The 20,163-nt window shown below is 38.7% G+C and overlaps 1 protein-coding gene across 1 annotated transcript; it reads right to left on the bottom strand.

The window, feature by feature from the left end:
* Positions 1-18,393: 18,393 nt before the first annotated feature.
* LOC100457512 (general transcription factor IIF subunit 2-like) lies at positions 18,394-19,734 on the bottom strand. Its single transcript, XM_054558661.2, has one exon. It carries the CDS (start codon positions 19,660-19,662, stop codon positions 18,913-18,915), a length of 750 nt encoding a protein of 249 aa, XP_054414636.1. The 5' UTR covers positions 19,663-19,734; the 3' UTR covers positions 18,394-18,912.
* Positions 19,735-20,163: the final 429 nt, after the last annotated feature.

The following is a 20,163-nucleotide window of genomic DNA, read 5'->3' as shown; positions in this document are numbered from 1 at the left end:
TCAAGACCAGCCTGGCTAACATGGCAAAACCCCATCTCTACTAAAAATACAAACATTAGCTGGGCTTGGTGGTGCGTATCTGTAGTCCTAGCTACTTATGAGGCTGAGGCAGGAGAATCGCTTGAACCTGGAAGACAGAGGCTGCAGTGAGCCGAGATTGCACCACTGCACTCCAGCCTGGGTGACAGAGACTCCACCTCAAAAAAAAAAAAAACTAAAAAAGTTATTGTCTGGAGTGTGACTTCTAAATGTCATTATATAAAAAAATGTTGCTCAGACCTGCTTTTAACTAGTAATACTAAGAACATGTCTTGTCAAGTAGTTGAGGTGCTAATACACAGAAGGATACTGTAATGAAAGAACACAGTCTAGAAAATAGTTAAAACATGTTTGTCCAAATTATCTTCCAAGGAGAGAAAAGTCAGCTAATATTTATGATCATGTGGCTTGGAAATCTAAAAATAGCTTTTTCATAAAAGGCCAGATGCCTAAAACATGAAATAGAGAAGTCAGTAAGCAGATAATTTAGGTTTGTTATTTTATTCACAGTTATCTGGTAATTTGAGTTAAGCATAAATAAATATTTGGCTGGATGAGTTTGCAGTCAATTCACTGGTTTTATCATGAGAAGTTTAAAGAGAGGTTGATGTCTCCAGTAAAATATTTTTTGAGTTCATTATAATGAGAAAGGCAGAAAGAGGAAAAAGGAGAAAGAGAAGAAGGAAAAGGAGGAATGAAAGGGAGGAGAATTTTAACTTGTCTACATTTACAGGAAAAAATATTTTTTGAGTTCATTATAATGAGAAAGGCAGAAAGAGGAAAAAGGAGAAAGAGAAGAAGGAAAAGGAGGAATGAAAGGGAGGAGAATTTTAACTTGTCTACATTTACAGGAAATATGAGAATTCTGACTCCTCCAGCAGAGAAATAAAAATGCAATGCTTGGTGCTAACAAAGAAACACATAATTCACTCTCATATTTTCTCAGATGCAACTGGCTAGCTAGGAAGACAAGCTCAATTATAGAATATCTGTACTTCCAGAGGGACAGTTTGATCTTAAGTTGTCAGAAAATTTTATCACTCCTTTTTACAACAAATAACTGTCTAAGTTAAAGACTATCATTTAACAATGTATGGAGACGTGGCATGCTTCAGGAGAGGCAAGCTTACAACACGCCTCGCCAGAAGCTTTCCAATCCTTAATGAAAGCCTAAAAATCTAAAAATATTAGTCGAAAGTATTCACAAAAAAATAGTGTCCTAAAAACTAACGTTTCTAAGGTCACTCCAATTCCTGAGTACGGAATACTGTATTAGGATATCCCTGATCAAAAGAGCACATCTCATTCTCTCCTCTCATCTCTAACATTCTGTTCCTCATTTGTAATCGTGACCTGTCAAATGGAGTCTCATTGTGGTATGTAAGTAAGAGCAACACTAGAAGACCAACATTTCACAAAGAGCAGCCCAGAGGTGATTAAATTTATAAACCCAGAGTCCATAAGCCAGAGGGATTTTAGGCCCCAAGATGTTAGGAAAAAAAAAAAAATTTATGTTGGTTATGATGCTTTTGATTAGAAATAAGAGTAAATCTGATTCAAATTTCTTAAACAAACAAAAAGAAATAAAGGAAAAAATAGATGTACAGAAACAATGTTGACTTCCAGAAGTCCACCATGTCTGTTTCTCCGTGTGCTCTCAGCTCCGCCGTCCTTCTGTGTCAGCTTTGTCCTCTTTCTAGCTTCCTTTCCAAAAGAAAGACCTGCAGGAGTTCCAGACCTAACGTCCTCATGCCACATTTTTTGTAAGAAATGAGAAAGTTTCTCCTAGTCGCTCTTTCAAAAGAGAAGGGGAGTATTTTTCCAAAATCTCTTACTTGATATCACCTCATCCAGTTAGGAAGAAAGGAAGGGAGACAGTCACAGGCCCCCTCTTAAACCGATTACTATAAGTAAAGAGTAAGGGGCTTTGAAGATGGGCAATGAGGACCCTCCCTGGTCCTGAAGGTGAAGTCAGGCCTAAAATGGGTAAGAATGTTAAAGAAGTTTCCCAGAAGAAATAGCCGGATGCTGGTAGAAGAGCGGAAGGCAGGTGGGTGGAAATCACGGGAGAATTCTGAGGAGTAAGCAACAGATGCCCATTGCAAGTTATTTAGGATTTTTTTTTTAATTGCGGAAGACATTTCTAATTAGCCTAAGCAGAAAATGGCACTTTATTATAAGACTTCCCTGAGGAGCGCCTCTGCTCGGCCGCCCCCTCTGGGAGGTGAGGAGCGCCTCTGCTCGGCCGCCCCGTCGGGGAAGTGAGGAGCGCCTCTGCCCGGCCGCCCCGTCTGGGAGGTGAGGAGCGCCTCTGCCCGGCTGCCACCCGGTCTGGGAGGAACTGAGGAGCGCCTCTGCCCGGGCGGCCCGGTCTGGGAAGCGAGGAGCGCCTCTGCCCGGGCGGCCCCGTCGGGGAAGTGAGGAGCGCCTCTGCCCGGCCGCCCCGTCTGGGAGGAGAGGAGCGCCTCTGCCCGGGCGGCCCCGTCTGGGAGGCGAGGGGCGCCTCTGCCCGGCCGCCCTGTCTGGGAGGTGAGGAGCGCCTCTGCCCGGCTGCCCTGTCTGGGAGGTGTACCCAACAGCTCCGAAGAGACAGCGACCATCGGGAGCGGGCCATGAGGACGATGGCGGTTTTGTTGAAGAGAAGGGGAGGAAGTATGGGGAAAGGAAGGAGAGATCAGATTGTTGCTGTGTCTGTGTAGAAAGGGGTGGGCATAGGAGACTCCATTTTGTTCTGACTAGGAGAAATTCTTCTGCCTTGGGATGCTGTTGATCTATGGCCTTTTCCCCAGCCCCCTGCTCTCTGAAACATGTGCTGTGTCAACTCAGGGTTAAATGGATTAAGGGTGGTGCAAGATGTGCTTTGTTAAACAGATGCTTGAAGGCAGCATGCTCTTTAAGAGTCATCACCACTCCCTAATCTCAAGTACTCAGGGGCACAAACACTGCAGAAGGCCGCAGGGTCCTCTGCCTAGGAAAACCAGAGACCTTTGTTCATGTGTTTATCTCCTGACCTTCTCTCCACTATTATCCTATGACCCTGCCATATCCCCCTCTCCGAGAAACACCCAAGAATGATCAATAAATACTTCAGAAATTAAAAAAAAAATAAATAAAAATAAAAATAAAAAAAAAAAAAAAAAAAAAAAAAAAAAAAGACTTCCCAAAAATCACTTAGGCTTAAGAGTATGAATGCTACCAGAAGGATCTGGAACCAGGAGTACAAAGTCACTGAAACTTTCTCTCCATCCTTTGTTTCTCCTTCTCCATTGGTATATGGTCTCTTCTGTGTTTGAACTGGTCTCCTTTATCCTCAAATCCACATGGCAGTGTAAGACTTCCAAGGCTCCTGATTAGACAAATGTCCAGTTCTCAGAGAAAATGAATCTCATTCTGTGGGTCTTAGTAGTAAAATTCTATGAAAGAGATTCAAATTGAATTTGGATCTGGTGATTGTCCTTTATCATGAGGTAGAGTCATATTTTACAGAATGACTCCAAAATGTTCACTTCTGTGACGTATGTATGGTGGGATGGACCATGGGGCAGTTCCCAGAGAAGGGATGGCTGAGAAGACCATGCAGTTTTCTACTCCTTACAACATGTTTTGCATGATATTGGCCACATGAAACATTTATAGCATAAATTTTCTTCTAAAATTGAAAATGTATATAAAAAGGAACAAAATATCAAATCCAGGACTTCAAAGAAGAAGCAAGAGAAAGATTCTTTCTTCCTCAGCACTTGGCCAAAACCCTCTGAGCATCTTTTTTGCTCCAGAAACACTTTGCCCAAGGCCAATTAGCACATCTTACTGCATCACCACAGTTATTTCCATGCATGTTCCCCGAGAGGACATCATTTTTTTTTTTTTTTTTTTTTTTTTTTTTTTTTTTTTTTTTTTTTTGAGACAGAGTCTCACTCTGTCTCCCAGGCTGGAGTGCAGTGGTGCGATCTCAGCTCACTGCAACTTCTGCCTCCCGGGTTCACACCATTCTCCTGCCTTAGCCTCCCAAGTAGCTGGGACTACAGGCACCCGCCACCATGCCCAGCTAATTTTTTGTATTTTTTAGTAGAGACGGGGTTTCACCGTGTTAGCCAGGATGGTCTGGATCTCCTGACATCGTGATCTGCCCGCATTGGCCTCCCAAAGTGCTGGGATTACAGGTGTGAGCCATCGTGCTGCACCGAGAACACCATTCTTTTAGAGCTGGAAATATGTTTTTTACATTCATGCATTCAACTACATTAGTACCTATCTCAGAGTTAAAATGCAATCATATGCATTCATGTATTAATACATTAATGAGGGTGAGATTATCTTGTTCCTTCATTCACTAAACATTTGAATAAATGTTTTGCTTGAAGAACTATTTGAGAAATTACAGAAAAAAATTAAATATTGAAGACACTGTTTCTCCCTCATGACTTGTGCTTAAATGAAAAGATGTTCAAAATGTATTCAAATTAAAAAGCAACATATGATTTGTGATAAGTGTTTTCTTAGTCCCACTCAAAGTATTTAGTCAAATATTATTAAGGGTGTTTTTTGTTGAGAAACTATAAAAATGAGCCCAATACTATATACTTAGAAGAGAGTCAGACTTCAGGCTGGGCGTGGTGGCTCACGCCTGTAATCCCAGCACTTTGGGAGGCCAAGATGGGTGGAACGCCTGAGGTCAGGAATTCGAAACCAGCCTGACCAATATGGTGAAACCCCGTCTCTACTAAAAATACAAAAATTAGCTGGGCATGGTGGCGTGCGCCTGTAGTCCCAGCTACTCAGGACGCTGAGACAGGACAATTGCTTGAACCTGGGAGGCAGAGGTTGCAGTGAGCCAAGATCGTGCCACTGCACTCCAGTCTGGGCGACAGAGCAAGGCTCCATCTCAAAAAAAAAAAAAAAAAAAGAATAGAGGCAGACTTCAATAAGTATTTGCTAATGAATGAATGCTGACTTTAAGCATACATTACAAAAATGTTTCCCAACATTTTTCACATCATGGCACACTTATAAAATTCTATTATTTGGTCTGGATCATTGGGTGTACGCTGAGGCCATTCCCAATCTGAGGTGATTAGGAATGTGTGGCTCTGACAATCCTTGGAACTGGCTGCAGGTATCAATATCTAGCCCGTTTTTATATGATAGTTAAGAGGAAGAATGGATAATGTAGGGCCCAAATTTTTCATCCTAAATGTCTCAACTCCTTTTAGACTGTAAGATTGTAGAGGACTTTTTTGGGTTTTTTTGAGACAGCATCTCACTCTGTCACCCAGGCTGGAATGCAGTGGTGCAATCTCAGCTCACTGCAACCTCTGCCTCTTGGGTTAAAGCAATTCTCATGCCTCAGCCGCCCGAGTAGCTGGGAGCTGGGATTATAGGTGTGCACCACCATGCCTGGCTAATTTTTGTATTTTTAGTAGAGATGGGGTTTCACCATGTTGGCCAGGCTGGTCTTGAACTTCTGGCCTCTAGTGATCCACCCACCTCTGCCTCCCAAAGGACTTTCTTTTTTAAAACCACTTTTTAGGTAAGTCTTTTTAGCCCTACTGGCTATACAAATATTTATTTACATGAGACACCATGATTCCAAACAAATTGTGGGGAAAATTGACTTAAAAATCATGCTGCCAAGTTATCGCAGTTCCCAAAAGATCAGCTACTAGACATTTGGATTTCTAGAAGATGAAATAATATGTGCTTTTCTTGGTTCTATCTGTTTTTCTCCTACTTTTAGGAGTTAACCCAACTGCAAAATCTGGGAATGTTGAATTCGATTTCCCGATGTGAAGAGAGAATATGCAACAACATTTAGTGACACTGTCAACCAGACCCATGTGTCCTTTTCCTACAAAATGTGTCCCCCTGAATGATCCATGAGCACCCCAACCATTGTTCACTCTTAGCCCCCTCTCTTACACATATTTGCTCTCCACACTCAAAGTTCCTGTTTTTCTCCTTCCCTTGACCTCTTCTTGTGTGGTCTCTTGTGGGTAAGAACAGTCACCCATTCCAGAGTCTTGGAGTCATCCTGAGTCCCTTCTTGACATCACCCTGCCCCCACTTCACCTATTTTAGCAAAACAGCCACACAAAGCTCCATTTTTTAACCATATAAACTGTCTCAAGATTGCCCTCCATTCTCACTGCCACCCTCACCCATCGTGTCTTGCTAAAGCTCTTTTCAAAATCTCCCTGCCTTTATTCCACCTCCTTTAATCAATTTCCAGTACTTAGCTAAAGAGATTTTCTAAAAAATGTAAATCTGAACAAGTAGTCATTCCTCCACTCAAAAATCTTCAGTGGTTTCCTATTTCCTGTAAGGAAGAACTGAACACAGCATAGCACACAGAGCCCTGTTTATCTGGTGCAATCTATCAGTCCAGTTTCATTTCTTGGTGCAACCTCTCAGACTTGAGGAGCATTAAACGACTCTTAGTTTCTTAAGTTTGCATGTTATTTCATGCCTCTCTGTCTGCACATGCTGTTCCTTCTTCCTGGAAAAGATATTCATGATTCTGCCATATCGGCCTAGTGGAAATCTTTTGCCATCAACAGTACACTCAAGAATCACTTTCTCAGTGGAGCTTTCCCTGAGCTTCTCAGTCTGGTTTAAGTACCTCTTTGTAGCAGAGGCTGTGGATGTCTGGTCCGTATCCCTAGCCCTCACCACCTCAGGGCATTCAAGTCTGCTTTCCAACTGCTGGTATCTGCATTTCTTTGCCCAAGGACATATGTTGTTTGCCTGTGGAGCAAGCCCAAATTGGTCCAAAGGAATACTCCCGGGAGCAACTTCAACCTACGACTAATGGAAGTTCAGGTATAAATATTCCAACTCCCTACCCATTGGGTAGAAAACAAGTCTGGGGCTTGTGTTTTATACAAACTCCCTCAAGCCCCCCAGTGGGGTTTGATTCTAGTCGTCCATAGTAGCTGGCTTGATAATGTCCTGCATTGTCCACTCTCCCTTTCCCATCTTCCTTAACTACCCTCCTATTGGCATTTCCTTTACTTACCAAAAGGACTACTTGCATTTGAATCTTAGGGTCTGCTTCAGTAGAACCTCAACTAAGACATTCTTTCTGCTATCTTGCCAGTGCAAGACAGCAGATGTACCTTTACTATGTCAGTCATTTAAACTTGTAATTGTCTATCTTCCAATGCCACTAAATGTCTTAAGATCAGGAATTGTATATAATTCTTCTTTGTTTCCCCACATCTAAAAAAATGCTTGACAATATTAGGCACTCTACAAATGCCTATGGAATAAATGAGTGAATGTTTAAAGAATGAATTTAAAAAAGGGAAGGAGAGTAGAATAATAAAGTTAGATTATAGTAAGTCACCAAATACAAAAATAATTTATGAGAAATATTTTTATTAAGTATGATTTATAAAAGCAAAATCCTACTTATGTTTCACATAATCCATTGGCATATTAAATCTCTTTCATTCAGAAATATTTTTTCATTCTGAGATTAAGACAACCTCCTGTAGTGTTTGAGAATTCTGGTTTCAAAGTCTCATAGCTGTGTGATTTAGGTTAGTGTATCTCTAACTTTAATGTGCGTATGAATACCTAAGAATATTGTTATTTGCATATTCTGATTTTGTGGGTGTGGGGTGTAGGGTGCAGCTTGAGAATCTGCGTTTCTAACAAGTTCCCAGATGATACAGATGCCGCTGGTTCATGGATAGCTAGGCTCTAGGGCAAAAGACACCTATTTCTGCACCTCTGTTTTCCTCAATTTAAAAACAAAAGAATAATAACCCTATTTTGCTGGGTTGAGAAGATAAATGAAATAATACATGAAAAGCACTTTAAACAATATCTACCATCTAGAAAACACTCTATTTGTGTTATCTATTATTAATATAAAACTCATGCTATATACCAATGCTTTTTATGAATATTAAAGCCCAGGGTTAAAAAATAACTGCAAGTATTTTTATTGTTTATTGAATAATTTGCATATTATTAGTATAATACTTATTGTTATGAGAAAAATACAAAAGTCACTGTTGATTAGAAAAAGGTAAACTCTGTAAAATATTTGAAGAGGTTTATTCTGAGGTATCTGTGAGGACCACAACCTGTGACACAGCCTGAGGAGGTCCTAGGAATATGTACCCAAGGTGGTCAGGTTTCAGGTCGATTTTATACATTTTAGGGAGACAGAAGTTACAGGTAAAGACATAAATTAATACCCCTAAGGTGGTATATATCTGTTTGGCCCAGAAAGGTGGGACATCTCGAAAGGGGGAAGAGAGAGAGGATTCCAGGTCATAAGTAGATTCAAAGATTTTCTGATAGGCAATGGATTAAAAGAGTTAAGCTTTTCCTAAATGGCTGAAGTCAGCAGAAAGAAATGCTTGAGGTTAAGATATGGTGGTTTGTGGAAGCCAAGGTTCTTGTTATGTAAATGAAGCCTCCAGGTAGCAGGCTTCAGAGAGAACAGCTCGTAAGTATAGGTTATCAGACCTTAAAACATGTCAGACTCTTAGTTAAATCTCTCCTGGATCAGGGAAAGTCCTAGTAGGAAAAGAGGATTCTCTACAGAATGTAAATCTTTCTCACAAAAGACAGCTTTGCAAGGCCACTCCAAAATATGCCAAAGACATATATTTTGTGTTAAAATACTTTGATTTTCTTTAGGGCCTGTTATGTCATGTGATGTTATGCTAGAGTCAGGTTGGATTTGCTATCTTATTGCTGTAAAGAGTCTGTTCTCTCAGTCTTCGGATCTCTATTTTAATGTTAACGCTAGTCAGTTGTGTCTAAACTACAACAGGGAGAGGGTATAATGAGGCAAGACCTATCTCCTCCCTTTTACTCTCATGACACGAACTAGTTTTTCAGGTGTTTTGTTTTGTTTTGTTTTGTTTTGTTTTGTTTGAGACGGAGTCTCGCTCTGTAGCCCAGGCTGGAGTGCAGTGGTGCGACCTCAGCTCACGGCAACCTCTGCCTCCTGGGTCCTTTTTCAGGTTTTTTTTGGAATCCCTTTGGCCAAGAGAGGGGTCCATTCAGTCCGTTGAGGGGCTTAGAAATTTATTTTTGGTTTACATCACCTATGTACAATTCAAATATATATGTACATATAAATTGAATGTAAACAATAAATGATTTTCAATAACATAGGTATAAGTGCCAGTTCATGATTAGCTGTCAGGTGGGAAAAGACAGAAATGATGAGGTCCTGCCCAAGGCTGTGGGTTTTGGCACAAGACAGGCTTAGAATCAAGCCCTCTCTCTCCTTAAGCAAGTCACTTAACCTTTATAAGCCTCCTTTTCTCACCTGTTAAGGAGGGAATACTTTCAGCACTCTGACCTGAAAAGAGAGAATATGTGTAAGACCTTAACCCAGTGCCTGACACAGAATAAGCATTCAATAAATATCAATTTGGGGCACTATTATTAAGTCAAAGAGCCCTAGAATTCATTATATGTCTATCAGGCACAGATTCAAAACTATGGATTAGTTGTAAAAGCATAGGGTTATAAATACCCCAAGACCTGAGCTGAACTAAATTCTGCATTTGGCTACCTGATGGCATGGAACTGGTAATACATCAGAAGCAAGGATAATTTGGAAAAGGTTCAATCCAGGAAAATCAATCCAAGGTAAGCAAGCAAGCAGAGTGAAGGAGAGCGCCCAGGGATGTGTTCTAAGCATGCACTGGGCATTGCTTCAATACCAGCAGACTTTTAACATGATTTTCATCAGAACAGAACATGGGATACTGAATGTCATACTTTAGAAGTTAAGGGAGCGGGGGAGGGATAGCATTAGGAGATATACCTAATGTAAATGACGAGTTAATGGGTGCAAGCACACCAACATGGCACATGTATACATATGTAATAAACCTGCACATTGTGCACATGTACCCTAGAACTTAAAGTATAATAAAATAAATTAATTAATTGATTAAATAAATAAAAGAAGTTATAGGAAACATTGAGTAGTTGATAATCTAGATTTATTCTGATCAGCAAGAACTATCTCACTGGGGATGTGAAAATTATAAAAATCCTAAGAGAGAAAAACAATACCACTTTAACCCTAAGAGCAAAAGATGGTCAACACGGATACTGTAAATGATGCTCTCCAGATGACATGAAAGTATATTTCAAAATTCCAGAGCAAAGATATACAATTCCCTGAAAGGAGCACTAAAGGAGGAAGATGAGGCTGAGGAAGAAAATAAGTTGAGTGTTAATTCACATTAGCAAACATTTACTGAGAGTCCTCAAGATGGAAGTAGAGAAGCCTGTAAGGCACTGTAGAAAAAGCCCAAGATTTGAAATCAGACAGACAAGCATCTTCTTGCTTCTTTTTAAGATAACTTAAGTTTAGCAAATGATTTGACCTCTCTGCCTTGCCTACACCTCAATCTTACAGAAATGGCAATAACAAGAAAGCACAATTCTGAGTACTGCAAAATAATATAGAGTATGTAAGACATGCAACTGCCCCTCATGTTGGGCAAATGAATGTGAATAAAATTGCCTGGAATATAGGATAGAATATGAAAATAAAATATTGAGGTTATAGATTGACTTCTATAGGAGTATTATGAAGGAAGATATTAATTCTGACTAAGGAAATCAAGTCTTTAAGTAAGAGATGGCATTTGAGTTTGGCCTTGAATTAGGTGTAGGGGTTCTACCAGTGGAAGTAAGGGAGAGAGAAAAAGAGCTAGTGAGTTTAGGGCAAATATTCCAGGCAGTTTTAGCAAACACATAGAAGCATGAATATATGAAAGTATTTAGGGACTAGTGAGAAATAAAAAGCATTTAAATGTTCAGGTTAGGATCCAGCAGCAAGAAGCAGAAAACAAGATTGGAAAGTAGGTCAGGATGAGGACATAAAAGACTTTCAACAGCATGATAGGGGCTTGGCATTCTCTGTATTATCAGCAACTTGCAGTTTTATAGACCTTCATTTCCACATGCATTATCTTTCCTAACACGCACAAAACTTTGAAGTAGGTAGATGAGTTGCTTTTGTTCTCATTTTAATACAGTTAAGGAAATTGAGTCTGAGTGACTTTCTAAGTTAGCAAACGAGTATCAGAGTCGGACTAGAAACTAGACCTGCTGCCTGTTTGACAGATGCTCCTTCCACACTGCCATGCTTTCTCCATAAGCACTTTGGAGCCACTAAAGTGCCTTATTCCACAGGATTTTGAATGCCAGGACAAAATGTTTGACTTACCTTGTTTTTTGGGCAGAGGACTTACATAAACAGAATGGAAATATCAAGTCTGGCAGCAGTCCGTAAGGATGCACTGGAGAGAAGAGATGCTAAGACTAAATGTGGAAGACTTAAGACCAATCCTGGCAACATGAAATCCAAAAAAATGTATTTGTAAAACTGTGCAATTGAGTTTCAAAATATGCACTTCACAAGCTCAGGTTGCATAAGAACCAGGTTAATAGTTAATGAGAAATGGATCTGTGATTTAATTAAGATTAATGTAAGCATTAGTGTTAGGTAGCTGCTAAAAACAAATGTCCTGTTGGCTGTGTTACCAGAAAATTCATGTTCAGAATAAGAAAGGTATGAGATCAACATGTTGCTTATATCACCCCCAGAAGTGTGTTCAGTTCCAGGAGTCAGACTTTAAGAAGGACACTCCTGATAAGCTGAAGGAGTATAAAACAAATCTACTAGAATGATGGTTGACAGCCAAAAAAAACTATGTGAGTTTTTGTTGGGGGGAAACTAGAAATTTTAACAGAACAAAAGAGAGTGGGGAGGGAGATTGATTCAAAGAGCAAGACAGATTTTACAGGGCAGAATAAAGACCAATTGTGGGATTGCATAGAATGTAGGACATTTACTGCCAAATTAAGAATTGTCTATAAAACACTAAGCTTGATGCTCCAAATGTATGTGCAATAGCTAAGGGGTTATGTTAAGCCGTGTTGCTGTGAATTGCTATAGTAGGAAACAGATTTGCCAAGAGGGTTTTAAGGAGGTCCCTAAAAAAATTGTGAGTCTATAATTTTATACACACTCACACAATGGTTATTATAAACTGTCAGCAAATTCAGAAGGAAAGGGCAATATAAATCATAGCCATTAAGAAAATAAAGTTGTAAATAAAATTGTTGCCTTCTAAATAGCTCATCAGTGTTAAATTATTAAATGTACAGTAATGCAATATCAAAGACTCATTATTCAAAGCTTCTTGTTCCTCATAATTTACATTTGCTTTAAAAAAGAAATAGCCAAGAAATTGGACTTTTTTAAAAAGTTTTTTTGGAAATAAAATGTTTTCTCTCACTCTCTGTTTAGTGCTATATTGCCTTTTTAAAAAAGTATAAAAGGGAAAAGTTTCTAGAAGCTGTTAAATTTTAAGTCACCCTGGTATTTTTACCGAAAAACTCTCACAGATCATTTTATTAATATACTTTTTTTCTAACTTGTTTTCTACTCATTTGCCTAATTTAATTCTCCTGTGATTTACTTCTTGTACTGTGATAAATTTGCCTATATAACAAAAGCTTATATATTAGTCATCAGTTTATGTACATGATAAAATCAATCTAATTTACTATGCTGTTAATTTGAGCCTTTTATTAGCCAGTACGTGTGCATTTACAAAATAAAATAGCATCATTCTGTAGCATCTAGATTAGGCTCTGAGGTATCTATTGAAATATGTTAAAAATAGACTTAGAGTATATTTTACTATGTTCTTATTTTCTGTAAATTGCTAATCCAAGTAGTACATAAATCATACTTTTAGCCCCACATCTCCTTTCTTAATAAAAATGCAAAACACATTTATTAAGCACAGAACACATACAAATTTCTTTTCTATACATAAGATAAATGTAAAAAAGTAAAATTTGTGGAAAGCTTTCAATGAGTTTATGAGCTAGTTGAGGAAATAAGATATTTGTGAAGACATAATTAAGACTACTACAAAATATTTTACCATGACAACTCAATGAATAATTACAACTAACATCAAAATTATTTTTTATAAAATCAGCTCATATTTTTCCATCTCCTTATGTCACCAATTCCTCTTTTTGATCAAATAAATTCAAAGAAAACAATATGTAAATTGTAAATCTATATGTTGGCCAGCTAACACTGTTGTATCATTTGTAGGAAGTGTCTTGAGTAACAGTAAGAATTTCCATATGATTTCGTTGCTCCTATTTTTAAACACCTTATACAACAGAGTAGGAATCCTGCTGAAACATAATAAGGATTTTTTCGGTTGGCTGTGAACGACTGTGGTCAGTTCAGTTCTGTCGTTGTTGATATTTTATTCATTTATTTTTTGAGACAGGGTCTCACTCTGTCACCCAGGCTGGAGTGCAGTGGTGCGATCACGACTTATTGCAGCCTCGACCTCCTGGGCTAAAGCAATCCTCCTGCCTCAGCCTCCTGAGTAACTGGGACTACAGGTGTGCACCACCATGCCTGGCTAATTTTTCATCTGTTGTAGAGATGGAGTCTCACTATGTTGCCCAGACTGGTCTCAAACTCCTGGACTCATGCAGTTCTCCTGCCTCAGCCTCCCAAAGTGTTGGAATTGCAGGCGTCTGGCTGTTCTTGTTGTTATTGTTTTAACAGGCACATTCTGTTCTAGGGTTATTTATATTAGGAGGATTTTGTTTTACTGCAGCTCCTCAAAGATTAATTTTATTTATTTTGTTTCATTTGCCAATAACACGTAGTTTAGAGGAGGATCAGACTCAACTCTTTAAAACAGAATGACTTCTATTGTAACACAATGCCCAATTGAAACAACAGCAATTAATATATTTCTATTTCAAATCTTGACATCTGAAAGATTTTCAGACAAATTTTCCTCCGGAATTAAAGTGCAAAGTAGGGGTTTCTTTTAATGTGATAAAAGTGTAGCTAGAGAAAAAAAATCATAAACTATTGAATATCAAAAAAAGTGGTCAACTTTTAACACTGACAAAGCTTCACACTGACAAGAATTTCTCTCATCCCCCAATTTCTTTCCAACTATTTTTATTTATTGTTAGAGTTGCACATTTTAACTTGTCCCCTTATTATCAGTCACTATTAGAAATTGTAAATCCTGGCTCATTTTTTTAATAATAAATGCCATAATTCACATGCCCTAATAGCTGTTAAGAAGCAAGGATACAAACCAAGTAATTAGCTTTTAAAAGCCTTAAGTTTACTTTTTGTAAAAAGTAAATATTACCAATAAATATGAACAAACAACTTTTAGAATATGTTATGTATATACCAGAAATTAGAGAAGTGTAAGGATAATAAAGTCTTCAGCCTGTAGAGTAGATTATCTGCATCATGAAGTCCGGTCCAGAAGGTACCACTTTACAATGTGGTTAGTGATGAGCAAACCATCTGAAAAGTAATCCCTCAAAGGTAGCATGGTCTGGGATCAGCGTGAGGCATATAAAAATAAACAAGACACAGTTCTGTCCTTAGGAAGGTCACAGTCAATTTGGGAAGATAAGATACATGAATAAAAACTTCACTAGCAAAGCAGTGTATAATGTCAAAGTAAAGGGGGAAATCCGTGTAGGCTAGGATTAAGGAACAAGGTATAATTTGAGCGGGAATTACAGGAAAAAAGTGAGAAAATAGGTTAGAAAAAATATGAACTGGGTAAGAATCAAGGATGCACAAATTGGGGAGAATAAGTAGAGATTTAGTCTTAAGTGGAGAGTTTATTTAAGATTCAGAGGAAGATAAGGTTAGAAAAGTAGGTTAGGGTAAGATTTTAAAAGGCATTGAGTGTAAAGATGTCAAATTCTGCCCTTATCCAACCTTGTAAAACTGTATTTGAGGACAGGAGCTGTATCTCTTTTATTCTTGTAGTTTCCTGCTAGCTTAGCCTACTGCCTTTTCCTATAAGAAAATACTGAGTAGGCACCCAGTGTGTGTGTGTGTGTGTGTGTGTGCGTGTGTGTGTGTGTGTAAAATTGAGTTAGCATCTATTGGAAATGCAAAACAATTAAAGGCTTTTAATAGTGACATAGAATGAGTAAACAATGTCTTAAGAAGATTTATCTACCTACACTAGATGATCAAGATGGGGGAAAGGCTGATGGTAAAGAGACCTCTTATGAATAGGAAAGTTAACCCTACTCTATATTTGTTTTATTAGAAGTATCACCTCTTATGGATTTATTTATTTATTTATTTATTATTTTGAGACGGAGTCTTGCTCTGTTGCCCAGGCTGGAGCACAGTGGCGGAGTGCAGTGCGCGATCTTGGCTCACTGCAGCCTCTGTCTCCCGGGTTCAAATGATTCTCCTCCTCAGCCTCCTGAGTAGCTGGATTACAGGTGCACGCCACCACACCTGGCTAATTTTTGTATTTTTAGTAGAGATGGGGTTTCACTATGTTGGCCAGGCTGGTCTTGAACTCCTGACCTCAGGTGATCCTCCCACCTTGGCCTCCCAAAGTGCTGGGATTACAGGCATGAGCCACCGCACCTGGCCAATTTTTAAAGGCAACCTGGTAGTTAAGTTGGCACTCACAAAGATGCTCACATACTAATTAGCTCACCACATGACTATGTGGACACAAGTTGTGCTAAATAAATGTCGTAATTATGATGTTTGTAATTATTATCAGCAGTAGCATCTAAGTTGCTACCACATTTAGAAAGTGTTAGGGCATGTATTCACTAGCTCTCAATTATAAGATTTTCCTGGAAGAAGAGAAGCAAAAACACTTTCAAGTTTTCTGTGAAAGATATGTTTTAAATTTTGAATTATTATTATTGATACACCATAAAATACTGAAACTTTTAAATAAGGTTTTGGTGGGAGTTTAGGCTTAATCTAATATGCAATATACATGAAAAACTGAGGGCAAACATGGCACTTCATGTCCAGACAGCTGGTTCATAAAAAGGAAAAATAAAAAGGAAGAAATGTTTGAAATTTAAGTTGTTTTTATCGTTGTTGATCATTGTCACAATTGTACAAACAACTTTCATATATAGGCCTGGCTTCGGAATGAAAATCACTAGGGAGGTTTTATATTTTATAGTGTTGTTCTGTTCCTAGGAGGATGCTGTGACCCCCTCAATGGATATGCTAATCATCACGTCAGAAGCACAACTAGCTTCAAATGGAAACCAGATTGCACTTGGTCACTGACGAAGCAGGAGATTAAACAAGCTACACTGTGTCTCTGGGAGAACAAAAAGCCAAAAGGCACATTTATCACCTCTGAATCACAGTAAGCCCTGCCTTCAAACAAGATTTTCTTCCCCATGCCCATTTTAAATAGTCAATTAGTAGGTGACAGGGAGGAGCCGAGAAAGGAGGGCCTGGGAGTATTTAAAGTCCTGTAATGAGTCATCCCATAATAATATAAATGCATTGCAATGTGTAGAACGATTTAAAGTTGAAACAAAATCTACCATAAATAAAGTTGGATTTTGGAAGTAGGTAGAGCTAGTTATATGCATAGAAGAAAGGAACAGTCACCTACTTAGGGGAATTTGAGAGACATCAAAAAATTCAACACTTTTCTATCTATAATACAAATCACTCTACTAAAGGGAGCATTTGTCATTTCTATCAGGTTACTGTTAATAAGCAAAAGCTTAACCTAAGTAGAAAAACTTAGAAGTCAGTAGAACATCAAAATATTTACTAATCCATTTACTGATTTGGCAAATATTTTTAATGCCTACCATTCTAGGGTCAAGGAGTAAAGAGGTGAATAGAATACAGTCTCTATTCTCATGGAATTTACTAGTGACCGTAAACAAATATATCATGTGTCAGTGGGTGATGGGTAAAATGAAGAAAAACAAACAGGTTAAGGATGATAATGATGGTGTTGGGGGGAGTACAATTTCATACTGGATGGTTAAAGAAGGCTTCTCAGAAAGGAGACACTGGAGACTTGAAGAAGGTGAGGAATGAGCCATGTAAATATATCTGACAAAAAAAGATCCAGGCAGGGAACAACAATGCCAAACCCCTGGAGCAGAGCTACCCTTAGACTGTTCTATATATAGGAAGTTGGCTGTTGCGATTGGAGTCAAGCAAGGGAAAGGTTCATAAAAGTACTGGGGCCACGGAAGGGCAGAAAGATTCTATGGAACATTCAGGCCTTGTAAGTTATTTAGCTTTTGCTCTCAATGGAAACTGATTTGATGGTTTTGAGGAGAGGAATGAGGTGCCATTTTAAAAGGATTATTCTGGTAGCTGTATGGAAGATAGGAGGGGGAAGCCGGGAGACTAAAGAGACAGCTACTGCAGTAATCACATTCAGAGGTGATCCTGGCTCAGAGTAAGGAAAGTGCCCTTGAGGTGATAAGAAGTAGTTGTATTCATGATATATTTTTCCAGATAGACCTGAAAGATTTGTTTATGGCCTAAGGCACATAGAATAATCAAAGACGAGCATAAGGTGTTTGGTTCAAGCAACTGAAAAAGGATGGAGTCGTCATACCAAGATGGGAAAACTGGGGAGGAGGTAAAATTGAGGGAGCAAGAGGAAGCTGGCATCAAGACTACAGATTTGAACATGTTACATTTGAGATGCCTAATAGATACCCAAATGAAAAAACCAAGTAGCCAATTGTATGTATGGAGTTGCAGAGAGGTTGAAGGTGAAAGTATAAACTTGGGAATCGTCAGCTTTTAGAGGATATTTAAAGCTATGGCATTGGTTGAAGTTATGTAGGGACTAAAATAAAGAAGGTGAGAGTCTAATACTGAGACAAAATTTAGAAGATGGAAACACGAGGAGGAACCAGCAAAGGCGAAACTAAGAAAAAGTAGGCAGAAGTTACGCACAAGAATAATCAGGAATTAATGGAACGGTGTCCTGAAAACCCAAGTAAAAAAATTACCAAAAAAAAAAAAAAAAGAGGAAGTAACTGTCAATGCTGCTAATCTGTCAGGTACATTAAGGATCCAGAATTTAACATTTGATTTGACAATTGTGTAAAGTCATTAACCACCTTGACAAAGGAAGTTTCTGTGGAGAGAAGTGAAGCTATTATAATTGGAATAGCTTAAGGGAGAATTGGAGAGGAAGAACCAGAGACAGCGATTATGGACAACTCCTTTAAATAGTTTTATTGTAATAAAAAGAAGAGAAATGTGATGGTAATTGGAGAGAGATGGGATTCAAGGCAAGGATTGCTAAAATAAAACAAAAATTGTTTCAGCCAATTTATTTCTTGGTGGGGATCCAGGAAAGTGAGAGGAAGGAAAATGAAAAAAAGGCAGACAATTGCAGGAGTTTATGACCTTTATTATGTGAAGGGTTGGGGCCCCGTGAACAATTTAAAATGATGATTGCTTTATTTATTTATTTATTTTTCACTACAAACTCTCTCCTTTTATTAATGTTGAGTATGAACATGAAACATCATTACCTGTTTAAATGAAAAACACTGCTTTGTTCTTTGACAATTTCAAAATAAGGAACTTTGGGGTTTTTTATTCCTTTTAAGAGTTTCTGTAGTTGACTGTTTTTTTCTTGCTATACAATTCTTCTTGGATCTGTATTACCTCAGCTCCTTAGATACGGCAAGGGTAGAGAGTCCTCATTTAAAAAACATTTCCTAATTGTACACATTAAAAGCTAATATTTAAGAAAAACCTTCTTAATCCTCCAACCCCTATTCCTACTGTGAATAATCTGGTTTAATACAAGTTAAGTCTATAAATAAATTTGTTCTTTCTCCTCAAAAAAACAGTTAAGAAACTTTACAAGAATTACAGGTTTAAAAAATTTACCGAGAGAAATGAAAGTACTGTCACTTAACCCCTATTAACATACGGTGTTCAAGCCTTCCAGTATCAGCGCCTTTTGCATAGCATCGCCGCTAGTCGTTTCACTAGCATCCTGGCTGGGAGTCTTCTTAGTCACTCTTTTCTTCTCCTTGATAGTGTCTGTACTCTGGCTTCAGCTCCCATGTGTTTTTGTGGATCCCTTTTACATTCTGAACACCAATTTCTTTTAAGATTTCCTTCAGGTACACCACAGGTTGTTTTGTGATGTCCACCAAGTCCTTAAGATTATAGTATTGATGTTTCTCAAAGGCTGAAAATAGCATGTCTAAAACATGTTGTTTATCAGCTCGAGCTCGCTTCCCGTCTCCTTTCTTTTTCCTTTCATATTCAATATTGTATTGATGATTAGCAACAGGTTTGTAATTGGTTGTTACAACTTTGTTCAGCTGTTGTGATAGCCTCACAGGTTTGGAAGACTCTTCTATTTGCAATCTTTTTAATCGCATGTAGTTTTCACTGGCAGCTGGTCGGCACTCAGCTCTTTGTACCACTATTCCTTCCAATGACAGCTTATCTGATGAGCTCTCAGTAAATACTGTTAATGTCTGTCCTCCAACACTTTGCAAGACAAATGGATGTTCTCTAGGAGCACTGACTGAAGCTGGTTTTCCACCAATATCATGAATATTTGCAAGATCCTCATTCAAAGTAAATGACACCTCAGTCCTTCCCTGAGTCTTGGCAATCCGCAGTTTCCCAACTTCACCTCTTCCAGAGGCTTTAGCCCATTGCTGTGACAAATATTTAGGAACCTTGACTAGCCACACTCCTGTGTTCTGTTTGGCGCCGGTCAAGTCGAGTTCCCCGCGCTCGGCCATGGGTCTGTAGCCGGTGGAGGCGTGTGGGCTGTAGCAGCGACCCCAGGAGTCGCAGGACTGAGGAGCGGGCGTCCACAGCAAAGGACAAGCCGCACTGACAGGCGAAGAGCCGGCGTTCCTTACTTGCCAGATGATTGCTTTAAATAAGAGCCCTGAGAATAGTTCTTAATCATATTAATTGATTGGATCAGCAGCCTTTCTGAGTCCTAATGATAATACGGTTTTATTGAGCACTCCCAGTGTACCAGGCACTGTCTTAATCACTTTATATATGCTTTGACTTGTCCTCAAAACAACCGTATGAATTAAATTGAGTCTACAACTTATTCCTTTATTTAATCATTGAACAAATATTTAATAAGAGCCTACTAGGTTCCAAGCATTGGATTGGCTGTTGGGGAATAAAAAGTGAACAGCAAAATTATTAGGTAAGAGTTGTGGAATGTTCATTATGTACCAAACCTTATACAAATAACTGTATTTATAGTCTCATATACTTCT

This window comes from Pongo abelii, chromosome 1 (genome assembly GCF_028885655.2).
Source record: "Pongo abelii isolate AG06213 chromosome 1, NHGRI_mPonAbe1-v2.0_pri, whole genome shotgun sequence".
NCBI classification, from domain to species: Eukaryota; Metazoa; Chordata; class Mammalia; order Primates; family Hominidae; genus Pongo; species Pongo abelii.
Note: the sequence above shows the minus strand (reverse complement) of the source record. Positions and strands in the feature narration are given on the sequence as shown.